This window comes from Bos mutus, chromosome 7 (genome assembly GCF_027580195.1).
Source record: "Bos mutus isolate GX-2022 chromosome 7, NWIPB_WYAK_1.1, whole genome shotgun sequence".
Lineage (NCBI taxonomy): Eukaryota > Metazoa > Chordata > Mammalia > Artiodactyla > Bovidae > Bos > Bos mutus.
In genome coordinates this window covers 26,988,265-27,005,513 of record NC_091623.1, presented here as the reverse complement: position 1 = coordinate 27,005,513, position 17,249 = coordinate 26,988,265, and the positions used below count along the sequence as shown (strand labels likewise).

At 42.2% G+C, this 17,249-nt stretch overlaps 1 protein-coding gene and 1 long non-coding RNA gene across 3 annotated transcripts in view; one reads left to right on the top strand and one right to left on the bottom strand.

The window, feature by feature from the left end:
* The window catches only part of LOC138988609 (uncharacterized), a 565,076-nt gene that overhangs the window by 176,621 nt on the left and 371,206 nt on the right, over nucleotides 1-17,249 (bottom strand). The gene's annotated exons all lie outside the window — the stretch shown is intronic.
* Nucleotides 1-17,249, top strand: part of PCSK1 (proprotein convertase subtilisin/kexin type 1) — a 46,313-nt gene that overhangs the window by 11,760 nt on the left and 17,304 nt on the right. For both annotated transcript variants that reach the window (XM_070374773.1, XM_005899299.3), the window contains exons 6-9: nucleotides 5,846-5,934; nucleotides 8,853-9,025; nucleotides 10,051-10,263; nucleotides 12,740-12,840. In XM_070374773.1, the coding sequence (XP_070230874.1) occupies nucleotides 5,846-5,934; nucleotides 8,853-9,025; nucleotides 10,051-10,263; nucleotides 12,740-12,840 (576 nt within the window). The remainder of the gene's footprint in view (nucleotides 1-5,845; nucleotides 5,935-8,852; nucleotides 9,026-10,050; nucleotides 10,264-12,739; nucleotides 12,841-17,249) is intronic.

Sequence of the window (17,249 nt, the reverse complement as noted above, 5' to 3'; positions counted from 1 at the left end):
TATCTATGGCTTTAGAAGAAATATTTGGGACATTTATTCTTGTTCAGTCACTAAATCATGTTTGACTCTTTGAGATCCCATGGACTGCAGCACACCAGGCTTCCCTGTCTTTCACTATCTCCCAGAGCCTGCTCAGACTCACATCCACTGAGTTGATGATGCTATCTAACCATCTCATGCTCTGCTGTCCCTTTCTCCTTTTGCCTTCAGTCTTTATCAGCATCAGGGTCTTTTCCAACGAGTCAGCCATACAACAGGTAGCAAAGTATTTATTAGAGCCTCAGCTTCAGCAACAGTTCTTTCAATGAATACTCAGGGCTGATTTCCTTTAAGATTCATTGGTTTGATTTGCTTGCAGTCCAAAGCATTAAAGAATAAAAATCTTCACTCCATTACCATTGCACCTACTTCCTCTATGGATCTTTTACTATTACCAACATGCTTGTTGCTAGCCATGAAGAGAAATAGAGATGGCCAAAATAACAAATCCCTACGACTTCTTATGGTAGCCACAACCATGCTTCCTAGGCCCCTCAGAAGAGCGCGGAAAGACACCAGACAAGAGAAATACACCATAAGGCTTGGCCCTCAAATCCAACACAGTCTCCAGGGCACTGGGCTAATTAGTCTGTTCCAGAGTTTCTTCTGGTTATTTTAAAGCTAAAAGGAAGAGGCAAAGGACATCTTCTGACCCCTAAACTAACTCTCCAGAGTATCCACCGGGTAGTGAGTGAGGCTAAGAGCCAGACTTGGCAAAGCAACAAGGCAAATGAAGACCCAAAGGCAGGAGACATTTTAGCCTTTTTTCTTAGCTCCAAAGGAACTTCACCCTCTAGGCACACAGCCCCATGTCCATGCCCATGGGAAAACTCATCTTTGTGCATAAAGACATCTTTCACAGACTTGAAGGAGACATTTCACTCTTTCATTTGCTTCACCCAAAAGAAACTCATACCAAAAGAGAAAAAAGTCAAGGCAAAATGAGTACTGCTACAAGGTGTGTGGAGGGGGTGGGGTAGATGGGGTGGAAAGAGCAAGCAGGGAAAAGCTCTTTGTGTCTGTCATGTAATATACTTCCCTTTCCTTTCTTCCTCCCTCTTGGATTAGTATCCAACTTGGGTCAATCAGTTCTCTCTCTCTCTCTCTCACTTTCACTTTCCCTCTCAGTTTCTCCCTGATTGTCTCAGAATTCCCACGTGGCTGGTGTGGTATTGTTGACTGAAAGCTGTTACATTGGATTGTCCTCCTCCAGAAGGCTCACAAACCCCAGGGAGGGAGTCTGGAGCTCAAGGACTTGGCTTCAACTTCTGGGTGGTTATTTCTTCCCTCGGGGGGAAGGGGAGGTTTGGGGAGGCACCATTTACTTTCCTTCAGTACCACTTATTTCTTCTAGCATTTATCTTTTAAAGGGGTCAACCGCAAGCAGCCCTACAGGTTAGAATATTCCATTAACAACACAATAGGAACCATGAGGGGGGCCCCCTTGGAGGAAAGTGGGATGTCTCAGAAGCTTAGAGTAGGACTCCCCAGACAAATGTTCAGCCATATTTCTGAGTGAGGGCAGTGTGGGAGCAGGAGGAACTTCTATCCTTTTACAGCAGGACCTTGCAATGTTAGCCTGGCTGGTAGTGACAGCTTTGCCAATCACCAGAAAGGAGGATGGCTTTGAGGAAGTCACTCACCTCACTCTGCCTTTTTTTTTTTTTTTTAATTTTGTCTCAAAACAAGATGACAAGGTCCCTGTTTACCTACTCTCCTAAAAGAAACTACCTTAGGAAATGGGCAATAAGTGCTGAGAAGAAAAGGGCACTCTTCCTAGAATGAACTAGAAGTGACAACTCTCATTCCTTTCCCTTGGTCAAGACTAAGAGGGAAATCCGCTCCCACCCACATGGGTTCAGCTGAGGACACTGTTAGCTGGAGGTGTCAGCCCAGCCTCTTGCTTAGGCAGTGCCTTGGGTCTGGTCCAGGATCCAACATGGGTGATGATTTGTGTGGCAGACGCGTGATAGGTGAATACCTGGTGAAATGATATTCTTGGAGTTTTGTACTTGTGAAAAGGGGAACTCAGGTGTCCTTCTTTCCCACTGCCAAACAAAAGGGACTTGCAACTCATGGTACTGATGATAGCCAATTCACAGAGTTTCAAAGGCCCCAAAATAGCAGCCTATACAATTTTATTTAATTTGTGCCTGAAAACTGTGAGCTTCTAGAGCACAGCAGACCATGGACCATGCACGTAGCATAGGATTAGGACAGTAGAGCCAAACACTTAAGAGCACAGACTTTACAGTTAGATTTAGTTCAAATCTTAGATCTTTCACTTAATAGCTGAGTGACCATGAGCAAATTATTTAACTTTGTGACCAGTTTTATCATCTACTGTGACAGACTTTTATTTTCTTGGGCTCCAAAATCACTGCAGATGGTGACTTCAGCCATGATATTAAAAGACACTTCCTCCCTGGAAGAAAAGTTATGACCAACCTACACAGCATATTAAAAGGCAGGGAGACTACTTTGCTGACAAAGGTCTGTATAGTCAAAGCTATGGTTTTTCCAGTAATCCTGTATGGATGTGAGAGTTGGATCATAAAGAAAGCTGAGCACCAAAGAATTGATGCTTTTGAACTGTGATGTTGGAGAAGACTCTTGAGACTCCCTTGGACTGCAAGGAGATCAAAACACTCAATCCTAAAGGAAATCAATGCTTAATATTCACTAGAAGGACTGATACTGAAGCTCCAATACTTTTGGCCACCTGATGCAAAGAGCTGACACATTAGAAAAGACCTGGTGCTGGGAAAGACTGAAGGCAGGAGAAGGGGATGACACAGGATGAGATGGTTGGATGGCATCACCGACTCAATGGACTTGAGTTTGAGCAAACTCCTGCAGATGATAAAGGACAGGGGAGCCTGATATGCTGCAGTCCATGGGGTCTCAAAGAGTCAGACACCACTGAGCGACTGAACAACAACCAAAGAGATAATGATGGTACCTATTTCATTGGGGATTTGTGGGGATTAAATAGGTTTATATATATAATTGACTTGGATCGTGTCTGGTACATAGAACAAGTTAAACATGTACTATGATAATGATGATTAAGGCTTCTCATTTAGCAACTAAGGTAGAACTCCTTTCAGTGAGGAAAAAAGCATGACAAGAATAATATTATCTGATAAGAGCAGAAGCAGAGACAAGTCAATTTTCTGAGCCAATTCGGAATCTGCTATTTGAAAATTACACAAAAAGCAACTATCTCTCAGGGTCCTCTTGATTATCAACCAAAAAGCTAACATCTCCATCATTTATCAAAAGGCACAATAAAAAAATAGAGTTAGTTACCCTTCCAGCATAGTGTCAGAAATAAATCCCTTAGGTTTAGAAAATGAATTGCCCCATTTTGTTTTGGCCTTCACAGCAGTTAGAGACCTATTATCTCCCAGTTCCAAGGGCTTTATCTCTCCAAACGATCTGTGTTGCTGCTGTTCTTTATTACTATGTAAATGAAGTTAATAAAAGCTGCGTTTGAATTCTCCTCTGGAAATCAAGAGAGGCATCACTAAATAACAAAATCTTAAAAGTACAGGTAACCCTTACTAGTAATCTAGCATGAATTTGTAATCAATATTTCAACAAAAATTTCAGATTATTTTTCTAGCTATATAACATATATGGCAAGGATATTTTAACAAGTGCCGTGGTAGTCTTTAAATTACCTTCTGAAATAATTTTTCAAACATAAATTTGTTTAAATGCCAGTTACAACCATTGTTCTAAGATAATAGAGGTTGCTTTTACCCCAGAGGCTGATTTAAGGGAAGAAAGCCATAGGTCTAAAAAGAATGACATGGAAGCACTTTGATAAAGTCTTCTTTTTCTCAAGGAACAGAGGTGAGAAGTGAGGATAAGAGGAGGAAAAGATATCAATCCCTATTTGTACATGATCCTACATTTTTTAAAGAAAATAGTCCTTAGTATGTAAAGAGAGATAATAGGTAGTGTCATGCCGCATCATTTTTAGGACAGAGGTATAATGCTGCAGATGTCTGCTCACAGGCTGCTTCTGTAAGTTCTATCTATCCACCTGGAGACTTTGCTATCTTGGGTCCTGTCTTCCATTTTGTATGAACAGAAATTCAGGTGACGGTGACTTCTGGTAGCATATTTCTCAGAGAATGGCAACTGAATTTTCCCTTCTACAAAGGTAGAGAGGGCTAAGCCCCCAAAGAAGCATAAGATGCCTTCTTCATGTTCAATATGCATGCATTTTGCAGAGAATAGATGTATATTGGTCAGGACAGCTTCAGTTGCAAGTGAGAGAATCCTAACTTGAAAATTAAGTAAAATGGAGGTTTAAAAATATTTTTTACCCAAGAGATGATCAGCTGTAGGCATGGCAAGATCCAGAAACTCAAATAATATGCCTTGAGGACACCAATTACTCTAGCTCCATCTCCTGGCGCTTCTCACCTCCCCTTAGCTTCATTTTCAACAGAGAATGCCTCATAGCAAGATCCACAAGGCTCACAAGGCACTTAAGCATCAGTTCTTGAAAGATGTCTGGGAGGACAAGTCTCATGATAGAGACTCACAAGGAATGGCTGAGGGTTACTTCCCCAGATGGGACAATGCTGGAAGACCGAAAACAAGTTGGTGCCTGCTACATCAGGGAAGACTGTGAATTGCATTGTTCTGACTTAGGACTCCTATCCAGTATTAACATAAAGGAGGCCATCATTCAGTGGAAGGAGACCAGGAAATCATCTTTGGTATTTTAGGTAAAAAAAGAAAAGTGAAACTGGTTTATTTTAAAAGACCAGTCAATTCAGAAATTTTCTATTTCATTCTGGCCTAAATAGATGTCCAGTAGAGTAGTAATCAGAAGGAGCTGGCTGACATTTGCTCAGACCTAACCCTTGCTCTTTTTCCCTGTGTCAGCATATGTGGTCAGCGGCTCCTCCAAAGGTGTCCACAGCCTTTGTGCTGCTCCTGGAAGCTTTCACAATGGAATAAAATCATGAAGCAACCAACTTCACATTAAAGTTCCCTCAACTTATTTACCTTCCTCAAGTCAGGAAGGTGACAGGAAAAGATAATCACTATGTCTAGAATTTCAGAAATGATACTTTTATACTTTGGTCTGTTTAAGATGGATTTTCTTTTCCCCCAAATGTTCTGAAATCGTAAATTACCTTCATCATCTGGTTGCAAAACTAGTCTTTTTCAGGCTTCTGGTCCCAATTAGAGTTGCAGGAGCACCCTGGCATCCCAAATAGCCTGGAGTGCCTTGTTAAACATTTCGAAATCCCCTTGGGACCAGGAAACCATCAGATGTTTTAGTCTGGTGTATGGTTAGAAGAGGAGAGGAGGCCTTGAAAGGGGGGCTCTGTTCTACATATCCCCTTAAGACTGGTCCAGATTAACCTAATCCAAGGAAGTCACTAGTGGGGGAGCCGGAGGGAAGGGGTCACTTCAACACCAAAAAGCATGGGACTGCTCATAGGAAGTATTAATAGCTAACACTTCCTGGTTCTTTCTGTATACCAGCCACTGTTCTAAGTGTTCTGAATACTTAGTGTTTCATGGGATGCCACATCTTTTGGAGGACCAGTCACTTTCCCAAGGTCATATACCTAGCAGAAGCTAGAATTTAAACTCATATACTTGGGCTCTGGTACTTGTTCCCTTCACCTATCTACACGTCATCTAACACTGATGGGATAAAAACCAGCAACAGGCTGACGAAAAGTTAGTATATCCATGGACCATCGATTTGTATGCAAAACCAATGTTTGCCCTCATTTACATTTTATAAATTCTATTTTCTCATCCTCAGACATGGAACCAGATGTGCAGGAGAAATTGCGATGCAAGCAAATAATCACAAGTGTGGGGTCGGAGTTGCATACAATTCCAAAGTTGGAGGTAAAGCAGAGGGTCGTTCCCGTAGATTCGCGCTTTGAGTCTTGTGTTAACTGGTGTAAATGGGGTGGGCAGAGGGGACTTTTCAACAACCAGAGGGAGAAGTGAACCCCATGCAAAATTTACTACAGAGCTTGAGTGTGATTTGAAATCTGCAAATCAGTGGATCTGGGTTCTCAAAAAATGATACCTGAATAAAGCCCATACCTCTCTTCTGGGGGAGGAGAGGGCGGGATGGAAATGTTGAATAGCTTTTGAAGCAAATCTGATTTTCTCTGTGTTCTGATTTAGAAGGGCTTGTTATTGAGTTCTGGCTAAGAGAACAGAAGGAAAAGGTAAATTTAGGCAAAGACTTTCCCTGCCTCTCGGTTCTGTAGTCCTTCAGTTCACAATGAACAGTCAAAAATTAAATAAAAAGAATGCATATGTATCACAGAAAGAAGACAAAGGTTATCTGTAGTAGCAAGAATTTAGAATCTCTGGTTGTTTCAATGTCTTTATGGGTAAGCATACGGTAAGTTCCATCAGCACAATTTGATAAAGGAACTATTTACAAGAGTCCAAGGGAACAAGTGGCTGTTGCAAGCAGATGTTACCACCTTCAGACCTAGTGGAGCCGCGGGAGGAAGTAGTCATGGAACCTGGGAAGAGAAAGCTGTGGCCACATGAGACAGCCACAGGACAAGAGCTGGGGCCCGGAGTACAACAGCAGAGGGGCTTCGAGGCAGGGAGGATCCTGAAAGGAGCACTTCGTTCTCCCCTCACCCCCCAACCTCCTGCCGCCGTGTCAGTTGGCTGACACCGACGTGAAGACAAGAGAGCCCAATGCTGCCATCCAGGTTCCTCTGGATCTGCAGGGGATCAGAGAGAATAAAGCACTTGCCTCTCCTCTTCACACTAGCCTTTCCTCTGGAGCTCATGGAGACATTATTGGTTTTGCACTTAATTTGCTTTCTAAAATCACAACAAAAAAGATTCATTGTAGAACATGGCCATGATGGTGAGACTCTTTCAAGCTCTACATGAGCATACCTTGAATGTGGTTTTGTAATCCTTTTCAGAAATCAAATAAATATACATCCTAGCTTACAGAATGCATCTCTCACTAACATAGCACATACTCCTAGGTTTTAGGTGTCATTCCTGATTCCTTTGATGCCAGCGTTGTCAAAGTGACATGTTAATCTACAGAAAATGAAGGCAGGAGCACAAATTACATTATCACCTAGAAAAAGAAAGCCCTTTCTAAGGAGTGATGAACAAAGTAGCTATAGTCTGTGAGAGAATCATCTCACCCTTTCATTTTACAAAGGAGGAATCAGAAGCAAGATCCTCAAGGAAACTAAAACACACCTACTGTGTGTCCATCATTTAACTCCCAAGACAGGATCTACATCCTGGAAGTTAACAGGATGGATCTGAGCACCAGATTTCTGGGCTTCAAGTCCCAGTTGCAAGCCATGTGGCCTTGGACAAGTCCCCGTCCCTCTCTGACCTCAGTCTCTCTCCCTGGGAAAAATTACAGCATCCGCCTCAAATGGTTCTCATATGGATAGATGAGTTCACACATTTAAGGCCTGTGTAATGGTAACTGCATACAATATATCCTCAATGCACATGAGCTGTGATCAAACCCATTTTACAGTTGAAGAAACTGAGGCACAAAGAAGTGGCTTGCCCAAGATCATAGAGCTAGCAAATAGTAAAGCTGGGATTTTTTTTCCCCCCAAATGCATTTTAAACAATTTTCTTAAAAAAAATAAATGTGACTTCTATTAGTCATGTCAGCTCCACGTTCCTTTACCCATGCTCCATCGTAAACAGTCATGTGAAAACCTGAGGCCGTGCACTCCGTTGCATCATTAGCCTGAAGCCAGCACTAACCAGGTAGCTGCCGATATCTGTCTAAACTGCTTTTGCCTTCCTGGCTCTTGCGTCCGTGAGTCTGATGATGGGCGACAGCCTGTTGGAAAGCACAATGAGCCACTGCATCTGCCTTCTCCGGATGAAAAACGATTCCCCCTCAGGAGTGAAATCCATGGCAATGATTTCATCCTTGAAATTATTTAGGAGAAAAGGAAGCATGTTCCTTTGCAAATGTTTCTTAGCAAACACATAAAAGAATGGCCTCTGGGTTATTTTCAATCAGTGCTTAGAAACAGGAGTTCTTTCCCTACTTGTTAGTCTTCTTTTGTAGGTAGGTCTTCTCAAGCTGCACAGGTTCCCGTACAGAGCCCTTTGTAAAGCGCTGGCTGGGCCACAGCCGTTGATGGGATAGTCATAAGCAGGCATGTTGACAGAGGGTTGTTTGATGCCTCTTTCTGAAAACTGTCCCATCATTTTCAGCTTATTAGGTCAGCAGGGGGAGGGGAGACATTTTTTTCCAGTGGAAAAATAAGCCTTTATTCTTACTGATTATACTTTAGCTTTTTTAAAAACATTTCATTTTGTATTGGGGTAGAGCCAATTCACAAACAATGTTGTGATCATTTCAGATGAACAGCAAAGGGACTCAGCCATACATATACATGTATCCACTCTCCCCCAAACTCCCCTCCCACCCAGACTGCCATATAACACTGTTCCCTGTGCTACACAGTAGGTCCTTGTCAGTTACCCAATTTAAGTACAGCAGTGTCTACATGCCCATGACATTTTATAATCGACAACAACCATGCCCACTGCATAGCACAAATAGTTACCTCTAAAGGGCAGATAAAGAAAGCTTCTGGAGGCAGTGGCTTGTATCTCCCCATGGTGCTGTTAGCAGCTGGGTCACAGGCATTTGGGACATACAATGGTTACCCTGTTTTTGACTCTTTGGATAGTCCTTTGAAGAATAAAATATTAAGAGCCTTGTGCCATCCTGCATGCACACACTGACATCAACATATTTTGTATTTGTCTGTTTTGCTGTTCAGGCATAAGAATGCTAGACGGCATTGTGACCGATGCTATTGAAGCCAGCTCAATTGGATTTAATCCTGGGCATGTGGATATTTACAGCGCAAGCTGGGGCCCTAACGATGATGGGAAAACTGTGGAGGGGCCTGGTCGACTGGCCCAGAAGGCTTTTGAATATGGTGTCAAACAGGTGAGATGCTTAACACAGACCCAGTTGAAATGAAAGCTGACCACTGGAAAAGGAAGAGAAGGGAAGAACACTTAGCTTACGTGCAAAGAAATGGTTGTGAATTTCTTGCTGCTGTTAATGATTTGAACTGCATTTAGAGACCCAAATCATTCTTCAGAGAGATGGAAGTTAATGTTTTCCCCATTTGGGCCTGACATTCAACAGATATTCATTCCTCTTAGAATATTTACTTAAAAAAAAAAAAGTACTCTGGATAGGTCCTTTCTCATTTTCCTGCTGCTTCTGAATGTCTACCCTAGGTAAACTACTCCCCAGACTTCTTTCAGACACTCTGAAAAGGCGCCTTCAATGCAGGAGCGTGCCGCCTCCCTCTCTACACGTGCCTGGTGGACACTTCTGCCTTGGTTGTGTTGCTCTAAAACTGGGGCTGAGGGCATCCTTGCCAAGATTCTAAGGCCTAGTTCTGCACAGGATGGAACAAAAGTAGAAACTTTGGAAAGCACAAATTGAAAAACCATAGAAAGAGTAGCCTTGACGAGTTCCATTCAATTGAAGAGTCCCTTTTAACGCAGCTGCAAAGCAGATCTGAATAATGCCTGATTTTGTCACGCTATCAGTCAGCCAGAAGATTCAACCAGAAATGAAGAGAGGAAGTTCAAAGACTCAAATGGAGTGACATAAGCCAAGGGAACGGCCAAAATACTAATAATAATAATGAGTGAGTGCTAAAGGCCAGATTATGAATCCACATAATACGGAAAAAAAAGAAAAGAAAAGTCCTCACTCCACACCATCCCAGAGAGGAGGATGGAGGAGGACCAGCATGCCAGAGCCCACCAGGGGCTTGTAACACACAGTCTTGGGAGAGTCCTCCTGCTGGAGGACCTGGAGACAAAACTGATCACAAATTCCTGTCTCTGAGAACCTCATGCATGCATTTATATACTTCTTGGGGATTTTATTGGGCGATGACAGCAATCTCAGCAGATGATAACAGACATGGTAAATTTTGGCTTTTCCTTTAGGGCAGACAAGGAAAGGGCTCTATCTTCGTCTGGGCCTCCGGGAACGGGGGGCGTCAGGGAGACAACTGTGACTGCGACGGGTACACGGACAGCATCTATACCATCTCCATCAGCAGTGCCTCGCAGCAAGGCCTATCCCCCTGGTACGCAGAGAAGTGCTCCTCCACGCTGGCCACCTCGTACAGCAGTGGGGACTACACCGACCAGCGAATCGTAAGCTGCTTTTGTCTGCTTCTCTCTGCTTAGGTAGGAGAGCACAGTTCGCCTTCCAAAGGATCCTTGGGTCAGATGGATTTGCTTAAGCTTCCTGTCTCAGTTAGGGAGACTCACACGTTACTCACCTGAAGGGTGGGTATGTATTGGGAAGTCTTCTCTCTCAGGGATAATGATACATCTGCTAAGATGTTGTTGCCCCTCGGTCATGTCTAAACTCAGCCCTGAGAAGCCACCAACTTGTCATTCAACGACCAAGACTCTAAATGGCTCTTCAGCTTGTGTGATGCCTCCCTGAAAACAGCCTTAAAGGAGATTTTAGGGTTGTAGGGGCTTATCATCCTTGTACTTGTTGATCCTCTAATAGCAGGGAGAATGTCTGACTTGCCCTTTAGTGGACAATAAAAGTATGGAGCATGCACCAGCTATGTCTCCTAAGAACGGATGACCTACAGGAAAATAACAGCCTAAGTTTCCCCTGAGGTGAACTTCTCAGCATCTGAATAAGCAGCTTAGGAAGGTTATATGCTCAGAGAGCATCTCCAGCCCACGCTTGGCTGTGCCTTCTCTTCCATGAGTCAGACTGCCAAGGGCAATTATTGGATTTCCCTTCAAGGGCATGATGATGAAGGGCCATTCGGGGGCTTTGAGAACAAAGAGAGGCACTTTTAATTTAAAAATGGAAAGCCTCAAACTTAACTCCTGACACAGAGAAGAACCAACTAGCTAAAGCATGTAGACCTTAATAAAATAATAGGTCAAGATCCAATTAGATTGTGGGTCAACCCCCTAATAATTAGCCTTTGGAATGTGTGTAAAATTCATATTAATGACATCTCAACACAATTGTCAGAACTAAGATCTTCATGCAGGATCACTCTTCTAGAACTCTGTCTCTGCAACCTACTCTAGTTAAGACAGTAAAACTGGGGTCTCAACTTGGAAGCCCTGGCCTACCTCTCATTCTGGTATTTTCAATTACTCAAAGAGACGGTGACATTCCACCCAGGGCCTCTTGACAGCAGAGATAACTTAGAGCCTTTGAAAGGAGCCTGTGAGACGTGTGTCCTGCCTGCATGCACAGCCTCCAGCTCTTAATGATCCCAGGGGTGTCCAGAGTAGCTTTTCAAAAAAAATGGCCTGTTGTCCATCACAGAGTCACCATTTCATAGACAGACCCTCATCTGAGCCACTCTGCTCCGAAGCAGGAGGAAGAATTTGCATCTTTGTAAAGATCCCTCTTTAGGAACACCAGCCATAGAAGAGACAGCTGGTGGTGTCTATTTGAGACAGTTGCAGTAACACAGCCTTTGTCTTACGCAAACCTCTTCCTCAGCAGAGTCATCTCTGGGGGCTTACTCGCGTCAACAGGTAAAAGGGCAAACTTGCTTCCGCAGCCCTCGGAGGAGCACAGCCACTGTCACCTGAGATATTCAGCGACTCCAAGTGGGAAGCCAAAGGAGGTGATAATGGAACAGATTATTTTTTTACACTTCCCTCCCACACATTGAAATCTCTAGCTGAAAATCACAGTGCAAGAGCCTGGGTAGGTGTCTTGCTAGCAGTCCTTTGGCCCAACTTCTGGTTCAACCAACAACACAGTGGTCCTTAAGGAAGACTAATTGGAAGTCTTTTTGGTTTCTTCCCTTCATTTCAGCAACCTCTTCAGTAAGCTAAAATTAGCCCAGGTAATTCCTTACGTGCAATGGCATTGTGTGAAAATTTGCTTTCACAGACAGGATCTCATTTCAGCTTCAGAATATGAGTCAAGAAGTGTCAACCTCACTTGACAGACAGGGACAACCAAGTGACTTGCCCATGGGACACATCTACTGAGTGGCAAGTTTAGAATTTGAGCCCAGGTCTGTGTCTAGCACACTTTCATTTGAAAAACTCACCATTTTCAAAGTGAAAATATGATGCTAACTCCTGGCCATCAGAAGACATCAACAGTGAGTGCAAGCGAAACACACTCAACACGTTTTGCACAAGCAGTTCAAGTGGCCAAAATCAGCACAACTTCCTTTTGCTGAAGAGGCAGGCAAATGTCAATCTGAAGGCAATGGGGAGCTGGGAATGAGGCAAAATTTCTAAATATGCCAGGCCAAACACAATGGACCTGATGATTAATGGGCCAGCATGATTCACAGTGATTCTGAAACAGTCCCTTTTTTACAGACAGCGTTTCATTTGGGAATCTCAGTAGAGGAAAAAAAAAAATTCACAGTGGGAGGACTTCATCCCCAGAAAAGGCATTCTGATGCCAGAATTATAGACAAGTTGCATATAGAGGAGAGGGAGATAAAATATCAGCAGATGGCAAACATCCGCCTGTGGTTCAGAAGAGGAAGTAGGGAATCGCATCAGCTGGGCTTCCTGATCAGAGCAGATGCAGCCCTCGGTAGGGTTAACCCCCAGGGCCAGGATCACACGCCTCACATGTTCTCCCACGTTTCTCTCTCCTGATACCCCCCAGACGAGCGCTGACCTGCACAATGACTGCACGGAGACCCATACGGGCACCTCAGCCTCTGCACCCCTGGCCGCTGGCATCTTCGCTCTAGCCCTGGAAGCAAAGTAAGGCCCAGAAAGCTTCTGATCACCTGTAAGAAGCTGCTTCTCCTTCTTTTTAAATAGCATATATTCTTTTCTGAATATACGGTTATAGTAGAAAACTACCAAAAATAGTAAGTTCTCTTCCAGTTAACATCTCGAGGTAGGTTTCTTGCACACACTTGTCTTACAAAATTGGGATCTTAATTCACACACTATTCTGCAAATTTTTTCATCCGTCTGTATCCAAATCAATCTTCCCTGACCTTTAGAAACGCATGCCCTCCTCCCACTCAGCTCTAAGGCCTTCTCACTTCTGGTTATTCCCACCGAGACTACCCACAGATAGTCTCCTGTGGGTAGTATTAGGAATACCATGTTTTTAAAACTATCCCTTTTCTTTTTAGGTTAGGGTTAGCCCAGTCGTAAAGCTGACAAAACACATCAGGGGACATAAGAATTAAAAACAGGACTTTTATCTTTTCATTTCCTTCTCCAGAGGATCTTCCTGACCCAGGGATCAAACTCGGGTCTCCCATATTGTAGGCAGATGCTTTACCGTCTGAGCCACAAGGGGAGTCATTATGTAAATGCAAATCTTACTAAAGCCATTTGTGCTTAAACACCCTTGTCCATTGATAGCAGTTACTGTTTCTGATAATTTCCTGAAGATAAACATTTACAACTGAAATTTTGGTGTCAAAGGGAATGCCTACTTTAATGATCCTGATACATATTGTCAAGTTAGTCTAGAAAGACTGTACCATTTTATATTCCCATCAGCAATATATGTGTGAAAGTGCCAGTTTCCTAAAGCCTTATCAAACCTATATTTATCTTTTAAATGTTTGCTACTTTGATAGGTGAAAATGGCATCTCATCTTTATATGCTTTTATTTCATTACTAATGAAGCTCAAATATTTTATATTCTTTTGCCATTTATCATCTGTGATTGCTGTTTATGACCTTGATTTTGTTTTATGGTCTTAGTTAGAAAAGCTACTAATGCTCGGTTAGTTGACATTTATCTTTTAATTTTATTTACATGTAATTTTTAATTTAATGAAGTTACTATGTATACAGTTACCTTTATCAGTCTCTAAGTTCTTTTTTTTCCTTTTTTTTATGCTCAGGAAAATCCTTGCAACCCCAAATTATATAAATATACATTTATGTGTCTTTTATTAGATATTTATTTTCTAAATCCCCCTGGAATTTATCTTAGTGTATGCTACCAAAAAGGGATTTAGCAACATTTCCCCTTCAAAATAGTTATTCAATAGTCTAATACTTAATACAGAGGAAAAAAAGTCTGTCTCACACTATATGGCCACACCTTTTTATTCATCCTTATTTCTGCTTTCTGATGTTGTGTGGTGAGAAATCTTTAAATGTTAAGTCAGGTGCCATGGTTGAGTGATAGAGGAAGTGTTTAAACTTACAGATTACTATTATCCTTCCTAATAAGCAGGTTACCCTAGAATATCATCCATATTCTCTACAGAGAAGACAAAGCAGTCCCCTCATGTCACGTTCAGTAGATGAGGTTCACGGTAGCAGAAGAACAGAGTGCCTTGGCCTGGGCCGTAGCTGGAAAAGATGTGCAGTTGCTAGAGAGCCCAGCATCACTCCAGGAGCCCTGGGACCACCTGTGGAGTTGCGGTTTAGTCTCTGGTATCTCAGTTATGATGGCCACGGCAGCTAAGCAAGACAGGCTGAGTGAGGCCGACCTACTTGGAGGAGCTGGAAAGATATCTGATTACGGAAGAGCAAATCCAGATGCTCAATCAGAAACAAGCGAATCTGAAGCTCTTGGGTCCAGAAGAAAAGCTGTGCTCAGAATCTGAGCTCAGTTTCAACAGGTAGAGGATGGACAGAGAGCAAAGTCTACAGGCACAAGCTAAGACTAGCGTCGGCAGCCCCAAGCCAAATTGAAGGAAAGACCATCTAAGCAGTGAAAAGGGCAGGGAACACCTGGCTTCAAGTCCCAGGCATACCACTAGCTATGTGACCTTAGGCAAAGTAATCTCCAATTGAGTGCTCAATTAATCATCTATAAAATAGAGGGGTCAGATCAGATCATTTTTTTTCTAGCCTTTTCCTTTTAAAAGGATCCTCCAATTTGAAATTGAAGGTGTCAGCTTATACAGATCATCTAACATGAATTGCTGAGATTGGTGGGAAGAGGTCCAGAGCGGAAGAAGTAAGGTCTTATGAAGGCAAGCAGTTACACAGGTGGGAAAAAAGATCATCTTTTTTATGATTTTAGGATATAAGTTTTAGCTCCAGGGAGCTTTTAGAAGAAAACTATCCTTAAAGATCTTGTCTTCCCTATCCAACACCTATCAGATGTGTACAAATATAACCAGCCAGACCTAACCATCTTGTCTAGTGACCAGAATAGTAGAAACATTCATCTAGCTGAACAGATGTAATGTTATTTTGACTAAGAACTGAAATTTTAAAATTGTCATATCTGGTTTCTAAAATTTCAAAGCTCCTCTTTTGGTATACAGAGAAAATTATCTAAGGATGATCTAGCCCATTAATCTCAGCTGATTCCTAATGGATTACTTTATAAAGCAGGGGCCCCACGGATTGTTACAAAACATACGGGGCCCAAGAACTTCTTTGCGACTAGATGCAGACATGTTTAGGAGTGTGTGTCTGGCATTTTGGGGAGAATGGTTTGCAGTTCCATCAGATTCTTACGCTGCTCATGATTTGAGAGACATTAAGAGTCTATGATCTCCCTAGTGCACGTCATAAGAATTTAATTCCTTTCATTTTGATTCAGTCATCAGTAAGATGGACATAATCCAACTCAACATTTATAAACTTCCTGCCAAAGTACATACAAATTATTGAGATGTCTGTTCTCAGATGGACAGTTTTCTTTGCTCTATTCAGTTGTCTATACCAGATGATTATTTCAGAAAATCGGAATGCCAGAATTTCTAGAAGAGTCCGTAGACAAACACGATTGGGAGAATCATTTAACCATGTGTTCTTCCTTAAGTAACAACTATGGAGAATGAAGAACAACTCTGGGCTAAATTTATCATGAATAACAGCATTCAGCATTTATCAGGCTACTACCATGGGCCATAACCTGTGCTAATCTCTTTATATACAATGCTAACTCTAATTCTTACAACATCCTTGTGACATATAAATTATTAATTGCATTTTATTAAGGATGAAACTGAGGCTTCGAGAGGTTGGGAAATGTAACCAAGAAATCTTTAACTAAAATCTTTAACATCCAGGCTTTCCTAGTTGTGATTAGAGGCTAAACCAGGTAGCCTCTAAGACTTTTTCATTTTAGAATTTTGTCTCCAGAATACTTTACCTACATTCTCCTAATTAGAAGCAATGCTTAATTCCAATGTTTAATTCCAAAGCCCTTATTTTCTGTAAACATATCCTTGATTAGCAACCCAATGCAGATTTTTAAAAATTTAATTATTGTGGATGCCATCGAGGAGCGAGATGCTAATTAACAGAGGAAGGCTGTCAGGAATGAGATGCACTGCTGTTAGAAGGTCCCTTTCACTTTATGAAATGCAATCACTCAAATGAAAAATAACTCTGTTAGAGAAATAGCCTTAATTTTCCTAACTGCCTGACAATGAAGCCTCTTTGGATATTTTGCAAAGAATAGGTAAAAGAAAATAATCAAAAATAAAACAAAACCTGCAAGGGAATAAAAACCAATGCTCTAACTATAGAAATCTGCTTCGTGTTTGATTAGCATGATTATCAAGACCATGACTTTTACCTCCTTGGTACCTATCCTCATCCCAACACACACACACACACGTGCACACACACACACACGAGAGTCCAAGAGGTAAACTGGCATGTGGCCCACAGCCTAGCTCAGTGAGACCACCTTTGGTAAGAGGCTTTGACCTAAAACTCCTTTTAAAAGACTAGAAGGAAGCACGAATTTCAATAACATGCTATATAGGCCAGAATTAGTTTCCACATGGAGAAAACAGCCATTTCCGCTCAGCTAGTTAATTATTCATCAACGTGGGATGGCCAGTGTGGATACGAGATCTACAATGAAGGAGAATATATATGATCCTGGGCAGATTGGAGGTCAGATTGTCATACTCGACCTCTCATCTTAGAGGTGAGTCCATTCAGGCCCAGGGAGACGAAGTGGCTTGCTTAAGGTCACACAGGTCCTTGGTAATAGAATATAATTTAATGTGCTTTTTACTACTCCCTATTCTGACGCCATGATTCTGACCCCAGTGACTTCTAATTACCTTAATTAGATAGATACTTGTATTCTTTCTTTCAACTCCTATTATTGTAGCTGTAACACAAAACTGGCTGGATAGCTTTTTCAAATATAAAATCCCTCCCTACCCTCAAGTATTTTGGCTCAGTCGGTTCAGGGTGGGACTCCAGAATTTTC